This window comes from Schistocerca gregaria, chromosome 3 (genome assembly GCF_023897955.1).
Source record: "Schistocerca gregaria isolate iqSchGreg1 chromosome 3, iqSchGreg1.2, whole genome shotgun sequence".
Taxonomy (NCBI): Eukaryota; Metazoa; Arthropoda; class Insecta; order Orthoptera; family Acrididae; genus Schistocerca; species Schistocerca gregaria.
Genome location: NC_064922.1, coordinates 551,437,157 through 551,464,783, shown reverse-complemented (window position 1 = coordinate 551,464,783; position 27,627 = coordinate 551,437,157). Strand labels below are relative to the sequence as shown.

Genomic DNA, 27,627 nt, shown 5'->3' with positions numbered 1-27,627 from the left:
AAATACAGTTTTCTGTAAGTCCTTCACAAAAGAAGACAAAGTAAATATTCCAAAATTTGAAACCAGAACAGCTGTTAGCATGAGTGACATAAAAGTAGATACCTTAGGTGTTGCGAAACAACTCAAATCACTTAAGAAAGGCAAGTCTTCCAGTCCAGATGGTATACCAGTCAGGTTCCTTTCAGAGTATGCAGACACAATAATGCCTTTCATAGCAATCACATACAACCACTCACTTGATGAAAGGATCACTAACTTGATGAAAGGTCTGTTCCTAAAGACTGGAAAGTAGCACAGGTCACGCCGTGTTCAAGAAAGGAAATAGGAAAACCCATTGAATTACAGACCCATATCACTGGCCTCAATTTGCAGTAGGATTTTGGAGCATATACTGTTGTTGTCGTCTTCAGTCCTGAGGCTGGTTTGATGCAGCTCTCCACGATACTCTATCCTGTGCAAGCTTCTTCATCTCCCAGTACCTACTGCAACCTACATCCTTCTGAATCTGCTTAGTGTATTTTACCCCTGCCACCTTTAGAATTTGAAAGAGAGTATTCCAGTCAACATTGTCTAAAGTTTTCTGTAAGCCTACAAATGCTAAAAATGAAGGTTTGCCTTTCCTTAATCTTTCTTCTAAAATAAGTCATAATGTCAGTATTGCCTCCCGTGTTCCAACATTTCTACAGAATCCAAACTGATCTTCCCCGAGGTCAGCTTCTACTAGTTTTTACATTTGTCTGTAAAGAATTCGCGTTAGTATTTTGCAGCTGTGACTTATTAAACTGATTGTTCAGTAATTTTCACATCTGTTAACACCTGCTTTCTTTGGGATTAGAATTATTATATTCTTCTTGTCTGAGGGTATTTCGCCTGCCTCATACATCTTGCTCACCAGATGGTAGAGTTTTGTCAGGACTGGCTCTCCCAAGGCTATCAGTAGTTCTAATGGAACGTTGTCTACTCCCAGGGCCTTGTTTCGACTTAGGTCTTGCAGTGCTCTGTCAAACTCTTCCCGCAATATCTTATCTCCCATTTCATCTACATCCTCTTCCAATTTTATAATATTGTCCTCCAGTACATCGCCCTTGTATAGACCCCTATATACTCCTTCCACCTTTCTGCTTTCCCTTCTTTGCTCAGAACTGGGTTTCCATCTGAGCTCTTGATATTCATACAGGTGGCTCGCTTTTCTCCAAAGGTCTCATTAATTTTCCTGTAGGCAGTATCTATCTTACCCCTAGTGAGATAAGTCTCTACATCCTTACATTTGTCCTCTAGCCATCCCTGCTTAGCCATTTTGCACTTCGTGTCAATCTCATTTTTGAGACGTTTATATTCCTATTTGCCTGCTTCATTTATTGCATTTTTATATTTTCTTCTTTCATCAATTAAATTCAATATTTCTTCTGTTACCCAAGGATTTCTACGAGCCCTCGTCTTTTTACCTACTTGATCCTCTGCTGCCTTCACTACTTAATCCCTCAAAGCTACTGATTCTTCTTCTACTTTATTTCTTACCCCCATTCCTTCAATTGTTCCCTTATGCTCTTCCTGAAACTCTGTACAACCTCTGGTTTAGTCAGTTTATCCAGGTCCATCTCCTTAAATTTCCACCTTTTTGCAGTTTCTTCAGTTTTAATTAACAGTTCATAACCAATAGATTGTGGTCAGAGTCCACATCTGCCCCTTGGAATGTCTTACCATTTAAAACCTGGTTCCTAAATCTCTGTCTTACCATTATATAATCTATCTGATATCTTCTAGTATCTCCAGGATTCTTCCATGTATACAACCTTCTTTTATGATTCTTGAACCAAGTGGTAGCTATGATTAAGTTATGCTCTGTGCAAAATTCTACCAGGTGGCTTCCTCTTTCATTTCTTATCCCCAATCCATATTCACCTATTATGTTTCCTTCTCTCCCTTTTCCTATTCTCGAATTTCAGTCACCCATGACTATTAAATTTTCGTCTCCCTTCACTACCTGAATAATTTCTTTTATCTCATCATATGTTTCCTCAATTTCTTCATCATGTGCAGAGTTAGTTGGCATATAAACTTGTACTACTGTAGTAGGCATGGGCCTCGTGTCTATCTTGGCCACAATAATGCATTCATTATGCTGTTTGTAGGTAGCTTACCCGCACTCCTATTCCCCCCCATTATTAAACCTACTTCTGCATTATACCTATTTGATTTTGTATTTATTACCCTGTATTCACCTGACCAAAAGTCTTGTTCCTCCTGCCACTGAACTTCACTAATTTCCACTATATCTAACTTTAACCTATCCATTTCCCTTTTTAAATTTTCTAACCTACCCGCCCGATTAAGGGATCTGACATTGCATGCTTCGATCCATAGAACGCCAGTTTTCTTTCTCCTGATAACAATGTCCTCTTGAGTAGTCCCCGCCTGGAGATCCGAATGGGGGACTGTTTTACCTCCGGAATATTTTACCGAAGAGGACACCATCATCATTTAACTATACAGTAAAGCCGCATGCCCTCAGGAAGAATAACGGCTGTAGTTTCCCCTTGCCTTCAGCTGTTCACAATACCAGCACAGAAAGGCAGTTTTGGTTAATGTTACAAGGCCAGATAAATCAAGCATCCAACTACTGAAAAGGCTGCTGCCCCTCTTCAGGAACCACACGTTTGTCTGGCCTCTCAACAGATACCCCTCTGTTGTGGTTGCACCTACGGTACAGCCATCCGTATCGCTGAGGCACCCAAGCCTCCCCACCAACAGCAAGGTCCACAGTTCATGGGGGAGGGAGCATATACTGTACTCAAACATTATGATTCACCTTGAAGAAAATGACTTATTGATACATAAGCAACACGGATTCAGAAAATATCGTTCTTGTGCAACACAGCTAGCTCTTTATTCCCATGAAGTAATGAGTGCTGTCGACAAGGGATCTCAGATCGATTCCATATTCCTAGATTTCCATAAGGCTTTTGATACCATTCCTCACAAGTGACTATTAATCAAATTGCATGTATATGGAGTATCATCTTTGTTGTGTGACTGGATTCATGATTTCCTCTCAGAGAGGTCACAGTTCATAGTGATAGACGGTAAATCATCGAGTAGAACAGAAGTAATATCTGGCGTTCTTCAAGGTAGTGTCGTAGGCCCTTTGCAGTTTCTGATTTACATAAATGATCTAGGTGATAATCTGAGCAGCCCCCTTAGATTATTCACAGATGACGCTATAATTTACCATCTAGTAAAATCATCAAATGATCAATTCCGATTACAAAATGATCTAGATAGAAACTCTGTATGGTGCGAAAAGTGGCAATTGGCACTAAACAAAGAAACGTACGAGGTCATCCACATGGGTACTTAACGAAATCTGATAAATTTTGGGTATCACACAAATCTAAGGGCTGTCAGTTCGACTAAATACCTGGGAATTACAGTTACAAGCAACTTAAATTGGAAAGACCATGTAGATAATATTGTAAGGAAGTGAAACAAAGTCTGCACTTTGTTGGCAGAACACTTAGAAGGTGCGACCAACCCACTAAAGAGACAGCCTACATTACACTTGTCCGTCTTCCGCTAGACTATTGCTGCGCGTTATGGGATCCTTACCAGGTAGGTTTGTCGGAGGACATCGAAAAAGTGCAAATAAGGGCAGCTCATTTCATGTTATCATGCAATAGGGGTGAGAGTGTCACTGATATGATATGCGAGTTGGGGTGGCAGTCACTGAAATAAAGGTGGTTTTCTTTGCTTCGAGATCTGTTTACGAAATTTCAATCAGCGACTTTCTCTTCCGAATGTGAAAATAGTTTGTTGACACCCACCTACATAGGGAGAAATGATCATCATACTAAAATCAGAGCTCGAACGGAAAGATTTAGGTGTTCCTTTTTCCCACGTGCCATTTGAGAGTTGAACAGAAGAGAAGTAGTATGAAAAGGGTTCAATGAACCCTGTGCCAGGCACTTGAGTGTGAATTGCAGAGTAACTATGAAGGTGCAGATGTAGATGTTTGTTGCGGTTGTAGTGTGGGTCACACATAACTGACATAACTTTTAAAACACACACACACACACACACACACACACACACACACACACACAGAGAGAGAGAGAGAGAGAGAGAGAGAGAGAGAGAGAGAGAGAGAGAGAGAGAGAGAGAGAGACATGTGTACCTGTGCAAAAAAGTATGATCTTGCGTGAATGGTACATACAGCAATCTTGCGTAGATGGTACATACAGCAGTCAGTGCGTAAGCAGATGTAAGTAAAAATTGTAACAATAAAAAGTGAGTTTTCGTTACCAGAAATGTTGGATTTAATAGAATTTCATGTGCTTTTATGCTGTGGTTGAACAAATTATTTTGCCAGATAAAGTTAGCACTCTTTCAAGCGAATACTTCATATTGTTCCTCTCATTTCCCATTAGTGTATATAGTGAGAAAGTGTTACAACCTTGCCAGCTGCTGTGGCCGAGCGGTTCTAGGCCCTTCAGTCTGGAACTGTACGACAGCTGCTGTCGCAGGTTCGAATCCTGCTTTGGGAATGGATGTGTGTAATGTCCTTAGGTTAGTTCGGTTTAAGTAGTTCTAAGTTGTAGGAGACTGATGACCTCAGATGTTAAGTCCCGGTGTAACAGGCAGTGACTGAATACACATGATGCATAGCCGCTCTTTGTTTATTAAGCATGAACTAAACTCAGTACAGTTTTATAGGACAGAAGTCCACACGTGGTACAACTTAAAAGTCCATGTAAATGATGTGTAGTGGGTCCCTACTATGACGAAGTCCATGATTATTGGTAATGGGGGAGAGCTGAGAAGTGCAGAGGACGATCAGTGGCACTGTATCTCACAGTTGTGAGCTCGTGGGCTGTCAAGGCGCAGGTGCCATTTTCAGGAGCGACTGACAGACATCGAGTGATTGACATTGCCAGTGAAGGTGTGAGAAAGCATTTCTGGTGGTTGCAGCAGTGACATGCATGGTGATATGAAGCATAAACTCAAAGCAGCTGACAGTCGATCTGGAGCCAGAGCAGAATTCGGGCAGCTGGCAGTCGATCTGGAGTCTGGAATGCAACTTGCTATTGAGGGGCCATGCCATGACCTGAGTACCTGTCTGCAGAGAAAGCAGATGCGGTGTCACATGGACAAGTGACTGCATCTACTCAAATTAGTGTCTGCAAGTGCAGCATCATTTTCCGTGATGTGCATGCCACATATTGGCACAGCTTCTGCTCCCAGATGCTGTGACAACTGCAGGAGGCTTGGCGGTAAACATCCTAGCGAAACTTATGTTCACAACCTCCAGTGTTAAAGCAAGGAACATTTGTGGCTCGTGAAGCACATTACGAGTGTGGTGGCCAAATATGCAGGGGCCAGCTCTGCATATAATACAGAAAGTAGATATTCACATTCTGTAAAAATAAAGAAGACGTGTCAGAAACTTGTAGACAGAAATTATGCTATTATTTTTGTTACTTACTTTTTGCTTTTCCCCTCCCTCAGTCAATATACAATATACATTAAATATCCCAACATTCAATAGTTTGAGATCCACTGTCATTGTTTTGTGCTGTGTTCAAGAAATCTGTAGCTAGAAATAATTGTATTGCTTTCATCCAGGTTATTTGGGAAGTTAAATTTCATAGTCCTTATTGTTAAACATAATATTTCATTAACTCCAGCACATTTCATTCACTCTAATGAAGTTTAATTTAACCACTTTTCTTTACAGCTCGGGATGTCCAAAGTCCATCCACTGTGCTTCTGAACTGGATCAGAGGCCGCAGGTAACAAAAAATCTAGTTTCAATTTCTTATACAAAATCATGGGTACAAATGGTTAGTTATGTGTATTACTTATGTATAATGTGATATGTATCTGATTACAGCCATTTGAAAATCAAATGGTAAAGTGTCAGATTAATGATACTAAGGTTCTGAGTTGATCATGTAGTTGATTTATCCCCGTCATCTTGCAGATAATATAACTTAGACTTTGACTATAAATTGTGAAAACACCAAATAACATCATGGTTTGGCTTTCTTATTAAACTGAAGTTCATCCAATAACTCATTTTGTGAGATGTTTCAGACGTCATAGATACAGGAAGTCATGTTACCCTGAGCAAGAACATATGTTATGAAGTGCTATTGTTTACAAACTAACCCTTCTTTTGATCATTGCTTTAGTATGTTGATTACAGTTATTAAATGGAAATAATTACACTTTTCTAATGCTATTATGTTGTGTGTAATTCCCATTTAAAGTGTCAAGGCAATTTGTAACACAAATTACTTTATACATCTAGGCACAATCTTAGTGCTTATTTCCATTGAACAAACATCAGTGAGCCATTCCATGTGAATGACTGTATGTTTCATGGAGGGTGGAGGAAGTTTTTGAAAGTGTGTAAGGTAGAGCAAGTCAGCAAGCCATGGTCGGGGAGCTATGAGGGGTTGGATCTGACTGGAGCATAGGAACACATATAAGAAAACACTATTCACACTAGCTTTTGAGCTCTTGCTCTCTTTCTAGTCAATATACACAAATTCACCCAAACAACACAGACATCTAAATGCACACCCCAGTGGCCATTGTGAGACTGATTACTGATTATCAATTGCCTGGGCTGAAGGAAATGGGGAAGGGAAAGGTTAGGTTAGGAAATGACGCAAGAAGGGAACAGCGGGAAAGAGGCAGCTCTTTCAACAAGTGACTCGACAAGATGGAAGGGTACAGTGTGAAAGAGGGAGGGGCAAGGGAAGGGGGGAGAAGTTGGAGATAAATAGAAAGAGGGAGAGGGAGGCGGAGAGAGAGAGAGAGAGAGGGAGAGAGAGAGAGAGAGAGAGAGAGAGAGCCCACATGGAGGTAACAAGATTGGTGGGAGAAGGCAGTATGTGATATGGATGGAAAAGGAGTAGTGTGAACTGAAGGAAGAAGGGGAAAGGTAAGGTGAGGCATTGGCAAAGAGGTCAGCAGAGGCTTAGGCCAGGGGGATAGCAAGAGTCTAGTATATGCTGGAGGGACAGTTCCCACTTGTGTAGTTCACAGAAACTTGTGCTAGGAGGCAGTGTTCAAAGGCCCATGTAGTGAAGCAGCTGTTGAAGTAATTTGTGTTGTGGTATGCAGCATGTTTCAGTAACTGGATGATCTAGTTTGTGATTTGCCAGGTTTGTTACAGGTTGGCGGTGGCCATTTGTGCGAGTAGACAGTTGTTTACTTGTCATGCTCACATAGCATGTTGTGCAATAATTGCAACATAGCTGATATATAAAGTGGTTGCTTTCACATGTGGCCTTCCTTTTATTGTCTAGAGGGACAGGTCTTGCACCTGGGCGCACCCCAAGGGAGTGGCCAGGAGTGACCCATGGGGTGCAGGATTGTAATAGGGACGGGGAAGGATGTTCTGTAAGTTGAGTGGGTGGCTGAACATTAATTTGGTTGATGTGGGTAAGGTTTTGGATAGAATGTCCATCATTGCAGGTCACAGTGAAACATGAACAGATGACTTTATGGAGCCGTCTGAGATCTGGAGATCGACATCAAAGAAGGTGGCTCATTGAGTCGAGATGGATCAGGTGAAGTGTATTTGGCAGTAGGTGTTGAGGTTATGGAAGGAAAAGCAAAGAATATCCTAACTGTGAGTGCAGATCATGAAAATGTCATCAATGAATCTGAACCAAACAAGGGGTTTAGGTGTTAACTGGATAGGAAGGATTCCTCCAGGTGTGTGTATATGGCTTTCCAAAGTGAAATAATTGTGGTTCGGTGTGTGGTTAGCTAGGAGAATTAGGAAAGAGCTGGTGGGCAGGATGACATTGAGAAAGATAGTGTTCCATTGCTACAAGGCCCTGGGCATTGGGTATGTTGTACAAGTAACTGACAAGGAGTGTGGTGGTAATGGCACAGGAATGGCGGAGAGTTTACGTAGGATGAGAGCTTACAGACAGTAATTTGGAGGTGCTGGTTAGCAAAGGGTGATGTTCATTCTGTGGGGGCATTACATCCAGCCACAGTGGGATGACCAGTAGGGAGTGTGGGGTTGGGTTTGTGGAGTTTGGGGAGCAGATAAAAGGTAGAAATATAGGGGAGTTGCTGGTGTGAGGAGGGAGATGGATTGAGGTGTCAGGCTTTGGATTACCCCTAAGGCCTAGAGGAGCAGCTGGAGATAACATTGGACTTCTGGGATGGGATCATGATAGTAAGCTTTTATGCAGAGGTGTCCAAAAGTTGGCAGAGATCCTGAGCCACATAGTCATCTAAGATTCTTGACCACTGTAGTGGAGCCTTTGTCTGTGGAAGGAGTGATCATGCATGGAGTAGTGTTTAGGTTACAGATAGCTTTGTGTTCCATACAAGTGGTGTCAAACTCAGTGGGGAGGGGTTTAGGAAAGGAAGGTGAAGCCATGTTAGAAATAAGGAATTCCAGAAAGATAATGAGGGGATAACTGGGTGGAAGAGGAAGAGGGCCACAGTTGGAGGGATGTTGAAACTGTTTTAAATAAGAATCCTAATAGGGGTTTGGGTTGACAGTTGTCATATGGGGAGGGGATGGGTTGGCAAAGAAATATTTCCATTGCAGCGAACAAGGATAGGAAATAAGTTCCTTTACAAGTCCAGCAGCATGGATGAATGTAGGTGTGGGGCTACAGGTGAGGATTTAGAAAGAGCAGAGACTTCTGCAGAGGACAGAGTTTTTGCAGAAAGATTGACAATAGTGTTATCAGATGGGTGTTTCAGGAGTTGTATGTTTCATGGAGGGTGGAGGAAGTTTTTGAAAATATGGAAGGTAAAGTAAGTCAGCAAGCATGGTAGGGGAGCTATGAGGGGTTGGATCTGACTGCTACGCTTTTTCTTGGCATATCCACGCAGGCATAAAACAGGAGTAGCTCGGACAGATTCCTCAGATAGTGCTGGGAATGCTGTTCCAACTGTTGAAAGGAAAGAGTTTTTATTGCAGTGATGCTTTCAGGAAGCTGTGGTTACAAAATAAAAGGATTTTGTGAATGAAGTAGAGGCTGTCACGTATTGTTTTAGCCAGGTTTGCATGATGATAAAGGTGTGTCTGTTTTGTAACACAAGTTACTTTATATGCCTAATCTTTGACAAGAATGAAAAGAATAGATTGCTAATCATCATATAGTGGAGATGTTGAGTGCAGACAGAAACAACAAAAAGACTACTAAAAAAGTAAGCTTTCAGCCAAAAGCCCTTCTTCTGAATTAGATAACACACACACACACACACACACACACACACACACATATTCATGCCAAACACAGCTCACACACAAATGACCACTGTGTCTGCCTGCTGAGGCTAGACTGTGAGCAACTCAACATCTGCGCCATTTACTGGGTATCATTCTATTCATAATATTCCATCCTGGATTTTCCGTTGTTTTATTTTATCCACAATCTTTGTACTTCATTTTGTTTGGACAAACACCCATGATGAATATCCATGTTATTGACAGCTATTTTGTTTCTATCAGGACAGTCTGTTGTATAAAACAGATTTCTGTAGGCCTACCCTCAGTCTTTGTGCTACACTTCTATTGGACAAACATCAGTAAGGAACATCAATGTGAATGATTACTGTCCTGTCGTTCGATAAAATTTGTGCCACCTGTCCAGCTCTTTTGACCACTCTAAATACATAACCTTCTGTTCTCAGGCTAGACAGTATTGTATCTTCTGACCACAGACTCTTCAGACAAAAAAATCATCTAAGGTCTGAACCCAAGAGGATACTTACAGTTGGCTCAGTAGAGGTAACCAGCCTCTGCTTAAATCATTCTTTTCTCTCCAGTAGCAAGAGTTTTATCTCCAACACAGTGTTGTTCACATTTCTGGTTACTGAGGCAGTGAAGGCTCTGACAGTGGAGGGTAACCCAAAATGGCAGATCCAATCAGTTGAGGTACTAGTTCACAGATGAACCTCCATTTAAATTTACAATAATCTCTGTACAGTTATCTTTACATTTTAATTCCATTTCTGGCAGTGACTGACAACTACATGTCACATAACAACAGAGCTCCTTCAGAGTTTCTAATAGTTGCACATTGTAGAAACATCCAACAATAAGTTAGCTTGGCTGCCTCTATTGCTCATCATTCTTGGAAGAATAACAGTGAATGGGAACTGATTGATTCATAGAACTTTCAGAATGCATGGTATACATATTAAAAAAGTGGCAGCAAATATCAACAGCAAATTGCAGTACAACATTGTTTGCAGTACATAGCATCAAGGGAACAAATGTATATTTGGAGTCATAAACATATTAGTAATTTTTTACTATCCCACAAAACACTGCCGTAGCAAGTTCATTATTTATGAGTGACAGAAAGGGGCAGCTCTGTGGGTATCTATTACAAGTCACTTCAGGGAAGGTTTTCAAGAACAAGCACTGTTTGCGAGCTGACATATAACTTCAAAGTGAAGCCAGGGTTCTAATGAGCCTTAGAATAAGAGAATAATTGTAGACCAAGAGAAAGCCAGAAACGCAGTAGGGCTTGATGTAGTGAGAATGTATATGGTGCATAGCAGAAAGTTTCATAGATGGTGATCTGACTATGTGGCTTGGTATGCTGCCCACTTTGTTGTGGATATTAGACCAGAGGCCGTTCCTGTGCTAGATCAAGATCCATCAACTAAGTGCCTAACTCCTCGAAAACAATGTATGATGGCCATATCAATCTCACCATCTGCCAGACCCTGGAATTATTCCATTTGCCCATTGCTGTCTGGTGAGGATGCCAAGCATTTTTCACCAGTTCACTTAAGAAAATTTTTCGAGGGCGGGTTTGTTCTTTCGTTTATTCTTTCTTCCTTCGAAGGATGTATCATATTATTGCTTAATTTTTGACTCAAATACTTCTTCAAAACACACACACACACACACGTGCACACACGTGCACACCCTCACACACACTTTCATTGCATCATTAAGACAATTAGGGATCTTGGCTGGGGCTGGATGGTGTAGTAATGGAAGGGATCTCAGTTGGTAGAGAAAACAAGAGATCTGAAGGTGGCTAGCAAAGATCATGCTTTTGCAGACCCTGCAGATGCTTGCAGGAGTAGGTTAGAGGAATGTTGAATATAAAATTGGGAGTGCAGGGGAAAGGTGGGGGGAGTCTTAGTAGGAGAACAAATTAGAGACTCCATTTGGTAGCTAAGATGGAATTAAAAAAGTAATCTCAGGTGAAGGGGGGATGTACACTTGAATGTGGAAGCAGCTACACAGAATGGGCTGGAAACGGGAGAGGTATAGAGCCAGGTGATCTCATGACCCCTTTATTGACTGAACATTGTGTATTCAGCAGATATCTGAACAATGAGACAGTGGGTCACAGCACCAGAATGATCCAAGTTGTTCTCAAATAAGGCTTACCACTTTGCAACCCGGAGAGGCATGCACACTTTGCAAATGTTTGTGTATCACTAACCACTGAGAATCTCACAGCCATTTGGTTGTCAAGCAAAAGATGGTGCGATGTTATCATTACAGTAATTTGCAAACTCTGTAAAATGTTCCACTAAATCATCGATTATATGAGAAAACATCATGAGTATTTCTCAAAAATGTGGTGGTTACCTCATTAATTGTGTAAAGCAAAATACACTTCTTTGGACCTGCACAATAGACATTGCACTTGCATCACAGCCAGGAATTGGGACTTCACTTCTACCACTGATGAAGTCTGCATAATATTTTCACAGTGAGGAAGCTGAACTTACCACTGTCAGCAGTATGTGACCTATCACCAGTTCATATGATGCATAACCTTCTGGGAAATTCTAAATAAATCCTAATTATGTATGAAGTTACAAATATCAAGAAGATGATTTTCCAATCCATGAAAACTGTATATGCGCAGGCGGTAGCTGTGGGTGAGGGCCCTTGGAGCAGATGGTTAACCACAGGTTTGTCTGAATCTTAGAACCCAGATGGCTCATTAATTCCTTTCAGTTTGCCTTATTTTCAGTGATAAACTTATTTGATTGTCACACACCTGAAGGCCCTGAAAGCAAGGTCCCTTAAAGCATTCAGAATTTTAAAATGCATAAGACAAGACGAGTTGATCGATCACTTCCTTTATGTATTTATATTTTGTATGGTCCTAGCATGTTTATATTTACATGATGAGTGAGTCAACTAGGTCATCATGAAGATAAGTAATGCAGTTCTCTGCAAATGAATTAGGGGTTTTTACAACTAGCCTCTGCCTAGAGGCCGGTTAGTCATCATTGATGGATCAGGAAGCAACTCCATGGCGAGTCAGGCCTGTAATATGTTTGATATTCCTCATGGACTAGCTCATCCTCCTGTTGTTACCTGATCACTGGAACATTGTCATAAGCATTTGCATTTAGTGAATCTCTCAGTAATTTGTACAAAAGGCTGTCCTCCAAAATTGGATGAGGCCTGCATTTATATTCTATACATGTACATCCACATACATATTCTACTAGATTGCAAATTCAACTGAATGTTTAGGGATTACAATTACGAACAACTTAAATGGGAATGATCATATGGAAAGCAGGAACCAAAGACTGCTTTTTATTGGCAGAAAACTTATAAGATGCATCAGATCTGCTAAAGAGACTGCCTATACCTTTGTTGCCCATCCTTTTCTGAAGTATTGCTCCAGGGTATAGTATCCTTACCTTTATATTATCATGAAACAGGGAGAGAGTGGCACAGATATGATATGTGCATGATGTGGCAGTTATTAAAACAAAGGCATTTTTCCATGTGATGAGATCTTTACTTGAAATTTCGATCACCATCTTTCTCCTTTCAATGCAAAAATATTTTGTTGAGACCCATTACATAGGGAGAAATGATCATTGCAATAAAACAAGCAATCAGAGCTCACATGGAAAGATTTAAGTGTTAATTTTTCCCATATGCTGTAAGAGTGTTAAATAGTAGAGAAATAATCCGAAAACGGTTTGATACACCCCTCTGTCAAGCTCTTAAGTGTAAATTACTGATATATATATAGACACATATATCCATCCATACATATACAGACACAATCGGACATATTTAAAGGCAAAGAGTTTGGGCAGATATGTCAGTTGAGGCGGAAGTGCAGAGGCAAAGATGATGTTGAATGACAGGTGAGGTACGAGTGGCGGCAACTTGAAATTAGCGGAGATTGAGGCCTGGTAGATAACGAGAAGAGAGGATATATTGAAGGGCAAGTTCCCATCTCCGGAGTTCGGATAGGTTGGTGTTGGTGGGAAGTATCCAGATAACCCGGACAGTGTAACATTGTGCCAAGATGTGCTGGGCGTGCACCAAGGCATGTTTAGCCACGGGGTGAGCCTCATTACCAACAAACAATGTCTGCCTGTGTCCATTCATGAGAATGGACAGTTTGTTGCTGGTCATTCCCACATAGAAAGCGTCACAGTGTTGGCAGGTCGGTTGGTAAAACACGTGGGTGCTTTCACACGTGGCTCTCCCTTTGATTGTGTACACCTTCCGGGTTACAGGACCGGAGTAGGTGGTGGTGGGGGGTGCATGGGACAGGTTTTACACCGGGGTTGGTTACAAGGGTAGGAGCCAGAGAGTAGGGAAGGTGGTTTGGGGATTTCATAGGGGCCTCGCTGCAATGGAGCACTTCCTTTCACGCCAATCACCTGCCACCCTACCTAAAACCTCTTTCCTCATCACCTTAGCCAGCTTCATCCTGACCCACAACTTCTTCATTTTTGAAGGCCTGACATACCAACAATTAAAGGGAACAGCCATGGGTACCAGGATGGCCCCCTCGTATGCCAACCTATTTACGGGTTGCTTAGAGGAAGCCTTCTTAGTTACCCAAGCCTGCCAACCCAAAGTTTGGTACAGCTTTATTGATGATATCTTCATGATCTGGACTCACAGTGAAGAACAACTCCAGAATTTCCTCTCCAACCTCAACTCCTTTAGTTCCATCAGATTCACCTGGTCCTACTCCAAATCCCATGCCACTTTCCTTGACATTGACCTCCATGTGTCCAATGGCCAGCTTCACACATTCGTCCACATCAAACCCACCAACAAGCAACAGTACCTCCATTATGACAGCTGCCATCGATTCCATATCAAACGGTCCCTTCCCTACAGCCTAGGCCTTCGTGGCAAACAAATCTGCTCCAGTCCTGAATCCCTGAACCATTACACCAACAAACTGAAAACGGCTTTCGCATCCCGCAACTACCCTCCCAACCTGGTACAGAAGCAAATAACCAGAGCCACTTCCTCATCCCCTCAAACCCAGAACCTCTCACAGAAGAACCCCAAAAGTGCCCCACTTGTGACAGGATACTTCCCGGGACTGGATCAGACCTTGAATGTGGCTCTCCAGCAGGGATAAGACTTCCTAAAATCCTACCCCGAAATGAGATCCATCCTTCATGAAATCCTCCCCACTCCACCAAGAGTGTCTTTCCGCCGTCCACCTAACCTTCGTAACCTCTTGGTTCATCCCTATGAAATCCCCAAACCACCTTCCCTACCCTCTGGCTCTTACCCTTGTAACCGCCCCCGGTGTAAAACCCGTCCTATGCACCCTCCCACCACCACCTACTCCAGCCCTGTAACCCGGAAGGTGTACACAATCAAAGGCAGAGCCACGTGTGAAAGCACCCATGTGATTTACCAACTGACCTGCCTACACTGTGACGCTTTCTATGTGGCAACAAACTGTCCATTCGCATGAATGGACACAGGCAGACAGTGTTTGTTGGTAATGAGGATCACCCTGTGGCTAAACATGCCTTGGTGCACGCCCAGCACATCTTGGAACAGTGTTACACCGTCTGGGTTATCTAGATACTTCCCACCAACACCAACCTATCCGAACTCCGGAGATGGGAACTTGCCCTTCAATATATCCTCTCTTCTCGTTATCCACCAGGCCTCAATCTCCGCTAATTTCAAGTTGCCGCCGCTCATACCTCACCTGTCTTTCAACAACTTCTTTGCCTCCACACTTCCACCTCAACTGACATCTCTGCCCAAACTCTTTGCCTTTAAATATGTCTGCTTGTATCTGTATATGTCTGTTGGTGTGTGTGTGTGTGTGTGTGTGTGTGTGTGTGTGTGTGTGTGTGTGTGTGTGTGTGTGTGCGCGCGCGAGTATATACCTATCCTTTTTTCCCCCCTAAGGTAAGTCTTTCCGCTCCTGGGATTGGAATGACTCCTTACCCTCTCCCTTAAAACCCACATCCTTTCGTCCTTCCCTCTCCTTCCCTCTTTCCTGAAGAAACAACCGTTGGTTGCGAAAGCTAGAAATTTTGTGTGTGTGTGTGTGTTTGTGTGTTATCATATATATGAATATATACATATGAATATATATTAAAAGGTATCAGATAGATTATATAATGGTAAGACTGGTAAGACAGAGATTTCGGAACCAGGTTTTAAATTGTAAGACATTTCAAGGGGCAGATGTGGAGTCTGACCACAATCTATTGGTTATGACCTGTACATTAAAACTGAAGAAACTGCAGAAATGTGGAAAATTAAGGAGATGGGACCTGGATAAACTGAAAGAACCAGAGGTTGTACAGAGTTTCAGGGAGAGCATAAGGGAACAATTGACAGGAATGGGGAAAAGAAATACAGTAGAAGAAGAATGGGTAGCTTTGAGGGATTAAGTAGTGAAGGCAGCAGAGGATCAAGTAGGTAAAAATACGGGGGCTAGTAGAAATCCTTGGGTAACAGAAGAAATATTGAATTTAATTGATGAAAGGAGAAAATATAAAAATGCAGTAAATGAAGCAGGCAAAAAGGAATACAAACGTCCCAAAAATGAGATCGACACGAAGTGCAAAATGGCTAAGCAAGGATGGCTAGATGACAAATGTAAGGATGTAGAGGCTTATCTCACTAGGGGTAAGATAGATACTGCCTACGGGAAAATTAAAGAGCCCTTTGGCGATAAGAGAATCACTTGTATGAACATCAAGAGCTCAGATGGAAACCCAGTTCTAAGCAAAGAAGGGAAAGCAGAAAGGTGGACGGAGTACATAGGGGTCTATACAAGGCCGATGTACTTGAGGACAATATTATAAAATTGGAAGAGGATGTAGATGAAATGGGAGATAAGATATTGCGGGAAGAGTTTGACAGAGCACTGCAAGACCTAAGTCGAAACAAGGCCCTGGGAGTAGACAACGTTCCATTAGAACTACTGATAGCCTTGGGAGAGCCAGTCCTGACAAAACTCTACCATCTGGTGAGCAAGATGTATGAGGCAGGCGAAATACCCTCAGACAAGAAGAATATAATAATTCTAATCCCAAAGAAAGCAGGTGTTGACAGATGTGAAAATTACCAAACAATCATTTTAATAAGCCACAGCTGCAAAATACTAACACAAATTCTTTACAGACGATTGGAAAAACTAGTAGAAGCTGACCTCGGGGAAGATCAGTTTGGATTCCGTAGAAACACTGGAACACGTGCGGCAGTACTGTCCCTACGACTTATCTTAGAAGAAAGATTAATGAAAGGCAAACCTACATTTCTAGCATTTGCAGACTTAGAGAAAACTTTAGACAATGTTGACTGGAATACTCTCTTTCAAATTCTAAAGGTGGCAGGGGTAAAATACAGGAAGCGAAAGGCTATTTACAATTTGTACAGAAACCAGATGGCAGTTATAAGAGTCGAGGGACACGAAAGGGAAGCAGTGGTCGGGAAGGGAGCAAGACAGGGTTGTAGCCTGTCCCCAATGTTTTTCAATTTGTATATTGAGCAAGCAGTAACGGAAACAAAACAAAAATTCGAAGTAGGTATTAAAATCCACGGAGAAGAAATAAAAACTTTGAGGTTTGCCGATGACATTGTAATTCTGTCAGAGACAGGAAAGGACTTGGAAGAGCAGTTGAACGGAATGGACAGTGTCTTGAAAGGAGGATATAAGATGAACATCAACAAAAGCAAAATGAGGATAATGGAATGTAGTCGAATTAAGTCAGGTGATGCTGAAGGAATTAGATTAGGAAATGAGACACATAAAGTAGTAAAGTAGTTTTGCTATTTGGGGAGCAAAATAACTGATGATGGTCGAAGTAGAGAGGATATAAAATGTAGACTCGCAATGACAAGGAAAGCATTTCTTAAGAAGAGAAATTTGTTAACATCGAGTATTGATTTAAGTGTCAGGAAGTCATTACTCAAGGCGCAAGGTTGCTTCACCCTTACCTCTTTCCTGATGAAGCAACCTTGCGTTGTGAAAGCTTGAAATTTGTGTGTGTGTTTGTGTGTTTTTTATTGTCTGCTATCAACATACCAACGCTTTTGTTTGGTAAGTTAGAGCATCTTTACTCAGTAGTTATGTAGATGTAGACTCCTAAAGTGTGCGGTTGGATATACTTTAGTTACATCCATGATAGATTCATTTTCTGTGGTGTTACTGTGTTTGTTAGAAAGCATGTGGGAGTATATAATACATTGGCGGACTCTTCTTGAACTGCACACATTCTGAATTTTGACAGTTTAAACTATCTGTGATGCACAGCGCCCCGGTTTTAGCCTTTGCCAATAGAGTTTGATAGACGTTTCTGTGAAGTTCTCTCACTTACCGGATGTACCCGTGATGAAATGCACTGTTCTTCTCGGGATCAGTATTACTATTGTGGGTGAATTACATTTCCTTAGGATTCTTATAAATATCACTCTAGCAATCCTAGAAGTAGTTCTTTTGCTCAGATTGCCCCACAAGGTTATTGCTTGATATTTTATCATCTGAGAAAATCATCCAACTAGTTGTAAATATAAAGGTCTATTACCTACCCTTGACCAGGAGTGAAACTATTGTAAAACTGTCTTGTATACGAACACTTAAAAATTATATATTGGCAATTATGATGTGCCAATGTACTTCTGAAGAAGACAATTTTACAGTTGTTGAAACTGTGGTCAAGGGTTGTTAGCCTTTATAGTTGCAACTGGTTGACTGATTTTCTCAAATCATTCACATTCTCCATTGTTAAACAGCAGCTATGTTCAATTTTTTTATTTTATCATTGTTGCTATTTCCAGTGATTGATTGCCCTTAGTGTAATCATACCATAGTGGGTGTCTTTCCATCTGTTTATGCAAAATATGTTACATTTATGTATGTCGAGAGTCAAATGACAATCCCTGCACTGAGAGCCAATTCGCAGCAGGTCATCTTGAATTTCCACTCAGTTTTCTTGTTTGCTGTTGTCCTATATACAATAGTATTATTTTAAAACAGGCTCATGGATCTTACAAAATTATCCACCTGATAAAGCACCACTTGCAACACCTTAGTAGTTTACTTTGATCTCTGATTGCAGCATGTAGTGTCTAGTTGGTTTTTTCAGTTTCTCAAGTTACTAACCACTGTCATGTTTGTTATACAGTTATACTTAGTACTAAATGGATAGGAACTTGTGATTGTTGAGTGCAGATTGAAGGGCAATTTACAAGTGTCCCGAAACAATTAAAACTGACAATGTTGAATAAAATTTACTACTAATCATTTTTGAATGTGATTTACAGTGTGGGTATAATTAAAATGCAGCTATGCGCAGAGGTCCAGTGTGGGGTGTAATTGTTGTATGGCAACAAAATTGATAGATATTCTAATGCATTAATGCAGAATCTATTTACACTGGAAAAAGAATTAGCTCTAATTTTGGCCACCAAATGCAAAACTGGCACTGCACAACATTAGTTTCTCACTTGTTTGACCTTTCCTTCCCACATCCTGTTACTAATCCATTACATATGGAAACGTTTCTATGTGTCTTTCTTCCATTCACAATGCCAGATTTGCACCTTGGGGTCAAAGCTTAAACCCCCCCCAGCATAAATTGGTCCTTCATTAGCCCATCAGAATATTTAACAAGTTTCACTGCCTGCCATACAGTAATTAAAGTGCACACTGGATCACTGTGAGTAGCTGCCCTTTCATTATAACCACACAGTATTTAGAACTTGACTTCACTTCAAATGGTTACATTCAGTTTTGTCTTTACACATTCAACTTGAAACTTAATGTAATTACCTCAAAATGGATAAGAGGCCCAAAACTGGTCATGTTTTGAATAAATCACCTTCATAAGTGATTGGTAGCAGATTTTCTTCAACAGTATTCTTTAAAGGACCTGTCACAGAATTCAAGAGCATCCATTACGGATAAAATTAAAACAGTTAAAAGCTGTGTTGACTACAGTCAACAGACTCCAGGCTGCTACCCTGAGCTTCAGTGATGTTGGGGCACCTGTGGTGATGTCATTGGAATCCCTGTGAGATCCTGATGTTGCTGCACCCTCCAGTGTGCGTGGCTGGCTTATTAGTCATCACCTGAAAGAGGGTAGTGGACATTCCAGTTTACAAATCCCTGGGCAGATGACAAATGTGGATACTGGCCACATGTCTGTTCCTTTGCATCTTAGCAATGGACATGAGGTTCTATCCATTGGAGATAGCACAACTCAGCCAGCTTAGAATGCATCAGTTGGGATTATGGTCAAAGTACCAAAAATGTCCAGATAAGCATATAGGGTGGATGTGCTAGTCATTAACAGTTCCATCATTAGCCGAATAATGGAGCCCCTTGGGAAAATATTTGTACTTTGTATATTTTTTGATGGGTCTTGTCTGAGATTTGAAAGAGGTTCTGCCAGCGGTTATTGAATGCACTGGACATAGCCCATCTCAGCATAAATGATGCCTGTTGCCTGGGTCCAGAGGTCATTCTCACTTATTTAGAGGCTGGCAGAGTTGGTCAAAACGGCTGTCCTTACTTGGATGTAGAGGTGGAACCATTGCTCATGATTTGCATTGTTGTTTCCAGAATCAATCTTGGTTCTACGGTTTGTACTCAAGTGCTTCAGTAACAGACTCAGACAATTCTGTGACAGTTTTGGATGCAGATTTGTTTACCTCTGCTATGGACTAGAGAATTGAAGGAGCTCCCTCATAGGTCACACATCATTACACCACCAAAAGTAGCTGTGGGAGCAGTAGAATATGTGATATGTTTGGCTGGGAAATGGGAGAGCTTTAGGCTAGAGGACCCCCTCCGAAGGTTTGACGATGAATTGCTTATCACAGTCGGCCACTTGAATCACAGGGGAAAACGTTTGTCATACCAAAGCAAAAAATAAAATATGAATGTACTACTATATAACTGCAGGAGGAGTATGCATGATGGAAGTACCCTGATTAGCCTCTCTTCTTGATGGTAATAAAGCCCACTATGTACTAAGAACAGAAAGCTGGCCAAAACTACACTGTGCCAAAGAATTAAAGGGTCACGCCATCATTTCCCCTTTTGCGATGCAGAAGTTTGAAATTTGGGCTCAAAGGTGCATACAACCTTCTTCCATGATGGTGCAAAAGTGTGACGTCGTGTGTCATCATTCTTGGCCTTGGTAACACTTCAAACAGCAAGGTATCAATACATGCAAAAAAAATCATGTGAGATTTAAGGTGGTTTAATGATGTCATATTCTCACCAAATTTCACACAATTTTGCCCAGCACTGCCATGATGTGTCATGTGATGGGAAGTTCCTCATACCGGCCCTTAAACCCATCTCACCCTTTCTCTTGATGCCTCTGCGATGGAAGTCAGAATCACAACACTCAGCATTGAAATTGTGCATTTCTTATATAGGTGGTGGAGGAAAACATTTCACACACATTGCTGTTCAGAATTGACACAAAAAGACCACAGGAGGTGGCAAAAGGGTACCAACAAAACAACCCTTTCCTTTGGAGCATTCATTTACATACGTTTTGCAGTCAAAAATGACAGTTTCCAATGCAATGTGCAGCAGAGTGACATTCTTGACAATCTTTTACCCTGCAGACATTCCACAGAAGATTCAACCCTTCACTAAGGACATTGTGGGGCTACAACCCCTTTAAAGTAATCTGACTATTTTGGAGTTTAATGTTACCATAGTTTTAGTATACCATGTGGAACCAGTAGGGACCATTCAAAACCATTCGACAAAATTTGAACTTGATTTGGAGTAGCAAAGGATATTTATGCTTTATCAGCCTTCTTGTTTTGTGTCCTTCTGTGGCATCATCATGAAGTGGTGTGACATTGGCATGTGCATGAATAAAATGGCAGAGGGTCCCCTAAGACCCCCAGTTCAACAATGCAGCCGGTACCATCGGCAGACTCCCTTCGACAACCTTTAGCTGAATGGCACTACGGTGCTGCTCTAGCTGCTGCCTGCTTGCATGCGGAATCTGAGGAGTGTCAAAGGGGGAGCCTGCACACAGGTGCCTTTGAATCAATCAGGGTTTGTCACTGTATGAATACATTTTTTAAGTGCGCAACAATGGTGGTTGGTCGTCACCGATCATGTTATCGAACTGTGAGGTCTTAGAGGGACCCTTTGCCATTTTATTTCAGTGTCACACCTCTCCATGATCACATCACAGCGCTTGCAATAGAGGAGGGCTGAAAAAGCATAAACAACACTTTACTGCTTTAGATTATTAAAATTTGTCAAATGGTTGTGAATGGTATCTAGTGATACCACCCTGTATACCAGAGCAAAAACTGTGTTTATGTTGCACTCTAAAGGGGGTCTGATCACATTCTGGAGGGGTTGCAGCCTGACAATGTCTGTAGAGGCGGGTTTAATTATCTGGTGGATGTCAGCAATGTCAGTGTCAAGGGTTGTTAAGAATGACATTCTCTTACATGTCATACTGCAGACAATTGTTTTTGACTGCGAAATGTGTATAAATGGACGCTCCAAGGGGAGGGGCGGTTTCATCGATGTCCTTTTCGTGACCTTCTGAGGCCTTTCTCGTGTCACTTCTGAGCACTGGTGTGTGTGTGTGTGTGTGTGTGTGTGTGTGTGATGTTTTCTTTAGACACTCATAAGTAAACTGCATGATTCAACTCTGGGCACTGCAGTTCTGACAGAGGTGTCAAGAGAAGGATTTAGTTGTGGTTGGATGGGAGGATGATGACCTTTTAATCATGTGACATTTCCACAGTGGCATTTGGCAGAATTGTCGTGAAATTTGGTGCCAATCTGACATCATTAACCCACCTTACACCTGACATGAACTTCAGAGCTTTGGCCTTTTTTTCACATGTCAACACCATGCCATATGATGTGTCCCCAAGCCTGATAATTATGTTGGAGGGCTCCACAGTTTTGGACCATTACACTGGAAGATCGTAGGCACCTTTTAGCCATATTTCATACTCCTATGTCACAACAGGTAATAATGATGGGGTTTCAAAAAAAATGACCCCTTTATTTTTTTGTGCAGTTTCGATGGAATATATATCATCAGTAGTGGTGGCATATTTATTGCTATAAAGGAGTGGGTAGTATCTCACAACAATATTACAAATTCTGAAGCAAAAAAAGTCTGAGTGGAAGTAACCATCAAAGGTGAGTAAAACATGATAATCAAATGCCTTTATAGACCATTTGCCTCATGAGCTTTAGTGGCAGAAGAATTCAGAGAAAATTTGGAGAGTACCTTCCACAAAGCTCTTGACTAATCTATGGCAACAGAGGTAGATTTAAAGTTGACAGCTGTAAATCGAAGACTCATGGAATTAAAATAGGTGCCACGGCAGAGAATCTTACGTAAATGTTATAAATGGTTTTTATTTTTTTATTTATTTTTGAACTTATCTTGAGCAGTTTGTTCAAGAATCAACACATGAAGGCAACTTTCAAGATGTTCTAACTAATAAATCTACACATTTTTATTCAGTTAGAATACAGGAAAAAAATGTGACTGAAAGGCTGTTTTAACATCAAAAAGAATCTTACGAAAATCAGCAGTATTAGGGAAAAAAATAGATTGCTACTCACTGTAAAGATGAGCCGTTGAGTTGCAAACAGGCATAACAGAAAGACTGTTATGCATTATAACTTTTGGCCAAAGCCTCCTTCAGCAACGGAAACACACACACACACACAAAGCAAGTGCACATCTTGCATAAGAGACCACTATCTCTGGCATGTGTGACTGGAATGCGATTGTCATTTGTATAGCAATCTGGAATGGGATGGGAAAGTGGTGGGTGTAGAAGGGGGGGGGGGGAGACACTCTGCCTGGGTGGGGTGCACAGGGAGAAGATAGTGACCTGACAACACTGTTGTGTCAGATGTGGGGGGGGGGGGGTTTATGGACAGGCGGCTACATTGTCAGTGGGCACCCTCCACAAATGCATGCGCCCATCCATTCCCCTTCTCTTCTCCTCTCCTTTTCCACTCCCCTCTCCCAAATTTCCCCCCCCCCCCCTCCACACACACACACACACACACACACACACACACACACACACACACACACACACCACCTCCTGCACATGGCAGTCTTGTCAGGCTGCTGCCATCTAGCCCCTGCATGCTCCACCAGGCAGCACTCTTCACTAACCTCACCCACACTTGTGCCCTGCTATCTCTTCCCCCTTCCATACCCCACTCCAGGGTGAGGGTGTGCATGCTAGCATGAATGTGTGTGTGTGTTTCCTCTTTTGAAGAAAGTGTTGGCCAAAAGTTGTAATGTGTAACAGTTTTTTCTATTATGCCTGTCTGCAACTCAATGGGTCATTTTTGCAGGGAATAGTGGTTGTATACTTTTCTAATATTGTTGAAATTTGAACCTGGAGTCTCTATTGCTTGGAATCTTAAGTAATGTTTTACAAATTTCTGTTATAGGTGTAGCAGGAAACAGATTAATAGTTTGCATCTGGGTGTTCTGTGGAGTTGTTGTTTCCATTTACACACAATAATAAGATGATCGACTCTTCTTCTTAAGATGCTGTGAGTTTTGCTGTTACGTGTTCTCACTGCCTAGACTCCAACCAGACTGTGAACTATTCTTGGCTGTTTATAGCAGAGTTCTATTCCTGATGCCTACTATGCCCTTTGATACTCTTGTGGGTTTTAGAGCTCGCACTGACATTCTGTGAAATGCATATTTTCTCAGCATCTGGCAACTGTGCTGGATGTGATGGTTGGCGAGATTTTGATAAACTGAGTGCTGCTTGTCAAGCATTATTTAGAGTCAAATCACTGTCCTTGTTTATTAGGTTTTCTGTCATATTCATTTCAACAGACTCCTTAGTTATGCTGTCTCAGAAACGAGGTGTTTGCATCGTGATACTAGTCTCATTGTATTTCGTTTCATGATTATATGCAAGGTGGGTGTCAGAAAACCTAATAAATAGGAAGGGTAGTTTCAGTTTAAATAATGCTTGAGGCCCCGCAGTCCATTTATTAAAATCTCGCCAACCATCGCATCCAGCAGAGTTTGAAAACAATGGTAGTATATGTATTTCGTAGAATATCAGTGTGAGTTCTGAAAAAGAAAAGTGCATCAAAGAGTGTAATGTATGTCAGGAATCAATAAATAGCAGCGTGAGACAAAGAATAGTTACCAGAGTCATCGGAGTCAACCAGCGAGTGCATGTAATAGCAAAACATGCTGCACCTGCAAAAGATGGCCGTACCAGTCATTGAATTATTGTACGTAAAATAGAAATAATGGCTTGTCAAAACACACAGAAGCACACTATTAATCAATCGCACTGAGAAAATCTGAAAAAGAAACAAATTGCAGAACATCAGAGAAGTGTTAACTTTAGGTATTAATCTCTTGGGGTGAGGGCTTGGAGTTTCAATAGGTAAAAAGAGTATCATGATCATCATTTAAGACTGACTATGCCTTTCTGCGTTCAGTCTGGAGCATAGCCCCCTTACAAAATTCCTCCATGATCCCCTATTCAGTGCTAACTTTGGTGCCTCTTCTGATGTTAAACCTATTACTTCAAAATCATTCTTAACCGAATCCAGGTACCTTCTCCTTGGTCTGCCCCGACTCCTCCTACCCTCTACTGCTGAACCTATGAGTCTCTTGGGTAACCTTGCTTCTCCCATGCGTGTAACATGACCCCACCATCTAAGCCTGTTCGCCCTGACTGCTACATCTATAGAGTTCATTCCCAGTTTTTCTTTGATTTCCTCATTGTGAACACCCTCCTGCCATTTTTCCCATCTACTAGTACCTGCAATCATCCTAGCTACTTTCATATCCGTAGCCTCAACCTTGTTGATAAGGTAACCTGTATCCACCCAGCTTTCGCTCCCATACAACAAAGTTGGTTGAAAGATTGAACGGTGCACAGATAACTTAGTCTTGGTACTGACTTCCTTCTTGCAGAAGAGAGTAGATCGTAGCTGAGCGCTCACTGCATTAGCTTTGCTACACCTCGCTTCCAGTTCTTTCACTATGTTGCCATCCTGTGAGAATATGCATCCTAAGTACTTGAAACCGTCCACGTGTTCTAACTTTGTTCCTCCTATTTGGCACTCAATCCATTTATATTTCTTTCCCACTGACATTACTTTCGTTTTGGAGATGCTAATCTTCATACCATAGTCCTTACATTTCTGATCTAGCTCTAAAATATTACTTTGCAAACTTTCAATCGAATCTGCCATCACAACTAAGTCATCCGCATATGCAAGACTGCTTATTTTGTGTTCATATATCTTAATCTCACCCCGCCAGTCTATTGTTTTCAATATATGATCCATAAATAATATGAACAACAGTGGAGACAGGTTGCAGCCTTGTCTTACCCCTGAAACTACTCTGAACCATGAACTCAATTTACCGCCAACTCTAACTGCTGCCTGACTCTCCATGTAAAGACCTCTAATTGCTTGCAAAAGATTGCCTCCTATTCCATAATCTCGTAGAACAGACAATAACTTCCTCCTAGGAACCCGGTCATATGCCTTTTCTAGATCTATAAAGCATAGATACAATTCCCTGTTCCACTCATAACACTTCTCCATTACTTGCCGTAAGCTAAAGATCTGGTCCTGACAACCACTAAGAGGCCTAAACCCACACTGATTTTCATCCAATTGGTCCTCAACTAATACTCGCACTTTCCTTTCAACAATACCTGAGAGCACAACGCTGATTAGAGAGATGCCTCTGTAGTTGTTACAATCTTTTCTGTTTCCATGTTTAAAGATTGGTGTGATTACTGCTTTTGTCCAGTCTGATGGAACCTGTCCTGACTCCCAGGCCATTTCAATTATGCTGTGTAGCCATTTAAGACCTGACATTCCACAGTATTTGATGAGTTCCGACTTAATTTCATCCACCCCAGCTGCTTTATTGCACTGCAATCTATTGACCATTTTCTCCACTTCCTCAAATGTTATCCTATTTCCATCATCATTCCTATCCCATTCTACCTCGAAATCTGAAACATTGCTGATCGTATTTTCACCTACATTGAGCAACTCTTCAATATATTCCCTCCATCTGCCCAAGGCATCCACAGGATTCACCAGCAGTTTTCCTGACCTGTCCAAAATACTTGTCATTTCCTTCTTACCTCCCTTTCGAAGACTGCTAATTACACTCCAGAATGGTTTTCCAGCAGCCTTGACCCATAGTCTCCAACCTGTTTCCAAAGTCTTCCCAAGATTTCTTCTTGGATGCTGCAATTATCTGTTTGGCTTTGTTTCTTTCTTCAACATAACTCTCTCTGTCTACCTGAGTTCTAGTGTGTAGCCATTTTTGATATGCCTTCTTTTTCCTTTTACAGGCTGCCTTAACTGTGTCATTCCACCAAGCTGTTTGCCTCATCCTACTTTTACACACTACTCTTCCAAGACATTTTTTAGCCACTTCTAGTACTGTGTCCCTGTACCTTGTCCATTCCTTTTCCAATGACTGTAATTGACTACATTCAACTAACTGGTACCTTTCTGAGATCGCTGTTATGTACTTTTGCCTGATTTCCTTATCCTGAAGATTCTCCATTCTTATCCTCCTACGTATGGACCTGACCTCCTGCACTTTCGGTCTCACAATCCCAATTTCACTGCAGATTAAATAATGATCAGTGTCATCAAAGAATCCCCTGAATACACATGTGTCCCTCACAGCCTTCCTGAATTCCTGATCTGTTATTATATAGTCAATGACAGATCTGGTTCCCCTGCCTTCCCAAGTATACCGGTGAATGTTCTTATGTTTAAAAAAGGAGTTTGTGATTACTAAGCCCATACTGGCACAGAAATTCAAGAGTTGTTTCCCGTTCCTGTTGGCCTCCATATCCTCTCCAAATTTACCCATAACCTTTTCATACCCTTCTGTTTGATTTCCAATCCTGGCATTAAAATCACCCATGAGCAGAACACTGTCCTTGTCCTTTACTCTAACAACTACATCACTGAGTGCCTCATAAAAACTATCCATCTTATCTAGATCTGTCCCTTCACAATGCAAATATACTGACACAATCCTAATTTTCTTGCTAGACACTGTCAAATCTACCCACATCAGCCGTTCGTTTACAGACCTTATTGCAACTACACTGGGTTCCATTTCTTTCCTGATGTAAAACCCTCACCCCATTGTGCTATTCCTGCTTTGACTCCTGACAGGTAGACCTTGTATTCTCCCTCTTCCTCTTCTTTCTCACCCCTTACCCAAATGTCACTGACAGCTAAAACGTCCAGCCCTATCTTACTTGCAGCCTTTGCCAGCTCTACCTCCTTCCCAGAGTAGCCCCCATTGATATTAATAGCTCCCCATCTCATTACCATT

General features: G+C 41.5%; 1 protein-coding gene across 8 annotated transcripts in view; it reads left to right on the top strand.

The window, feature by feature from the left end:
* Positions 1–27,627, top strand: part of LOC126355056 (protein lava lamp) — a 176,747-nt gene that overhangs the window by 147,216 nt on the left and 1,904 nt on the right. For all 8 annotated transcript variants that reach the window (XM_050005215.1, XM_050005217.1, XM_050005213.1 and 5 more), the window contains exon 13: positions 5,732–5,786. In XM_050005215.1, coding sequence (XP_049861172.1) covers positions 5,732–5,786 — 55 coding nt within the window. The remainder of the gene's footprint in view (positions 1–5,731; positions 5,787–27,627) is intronic.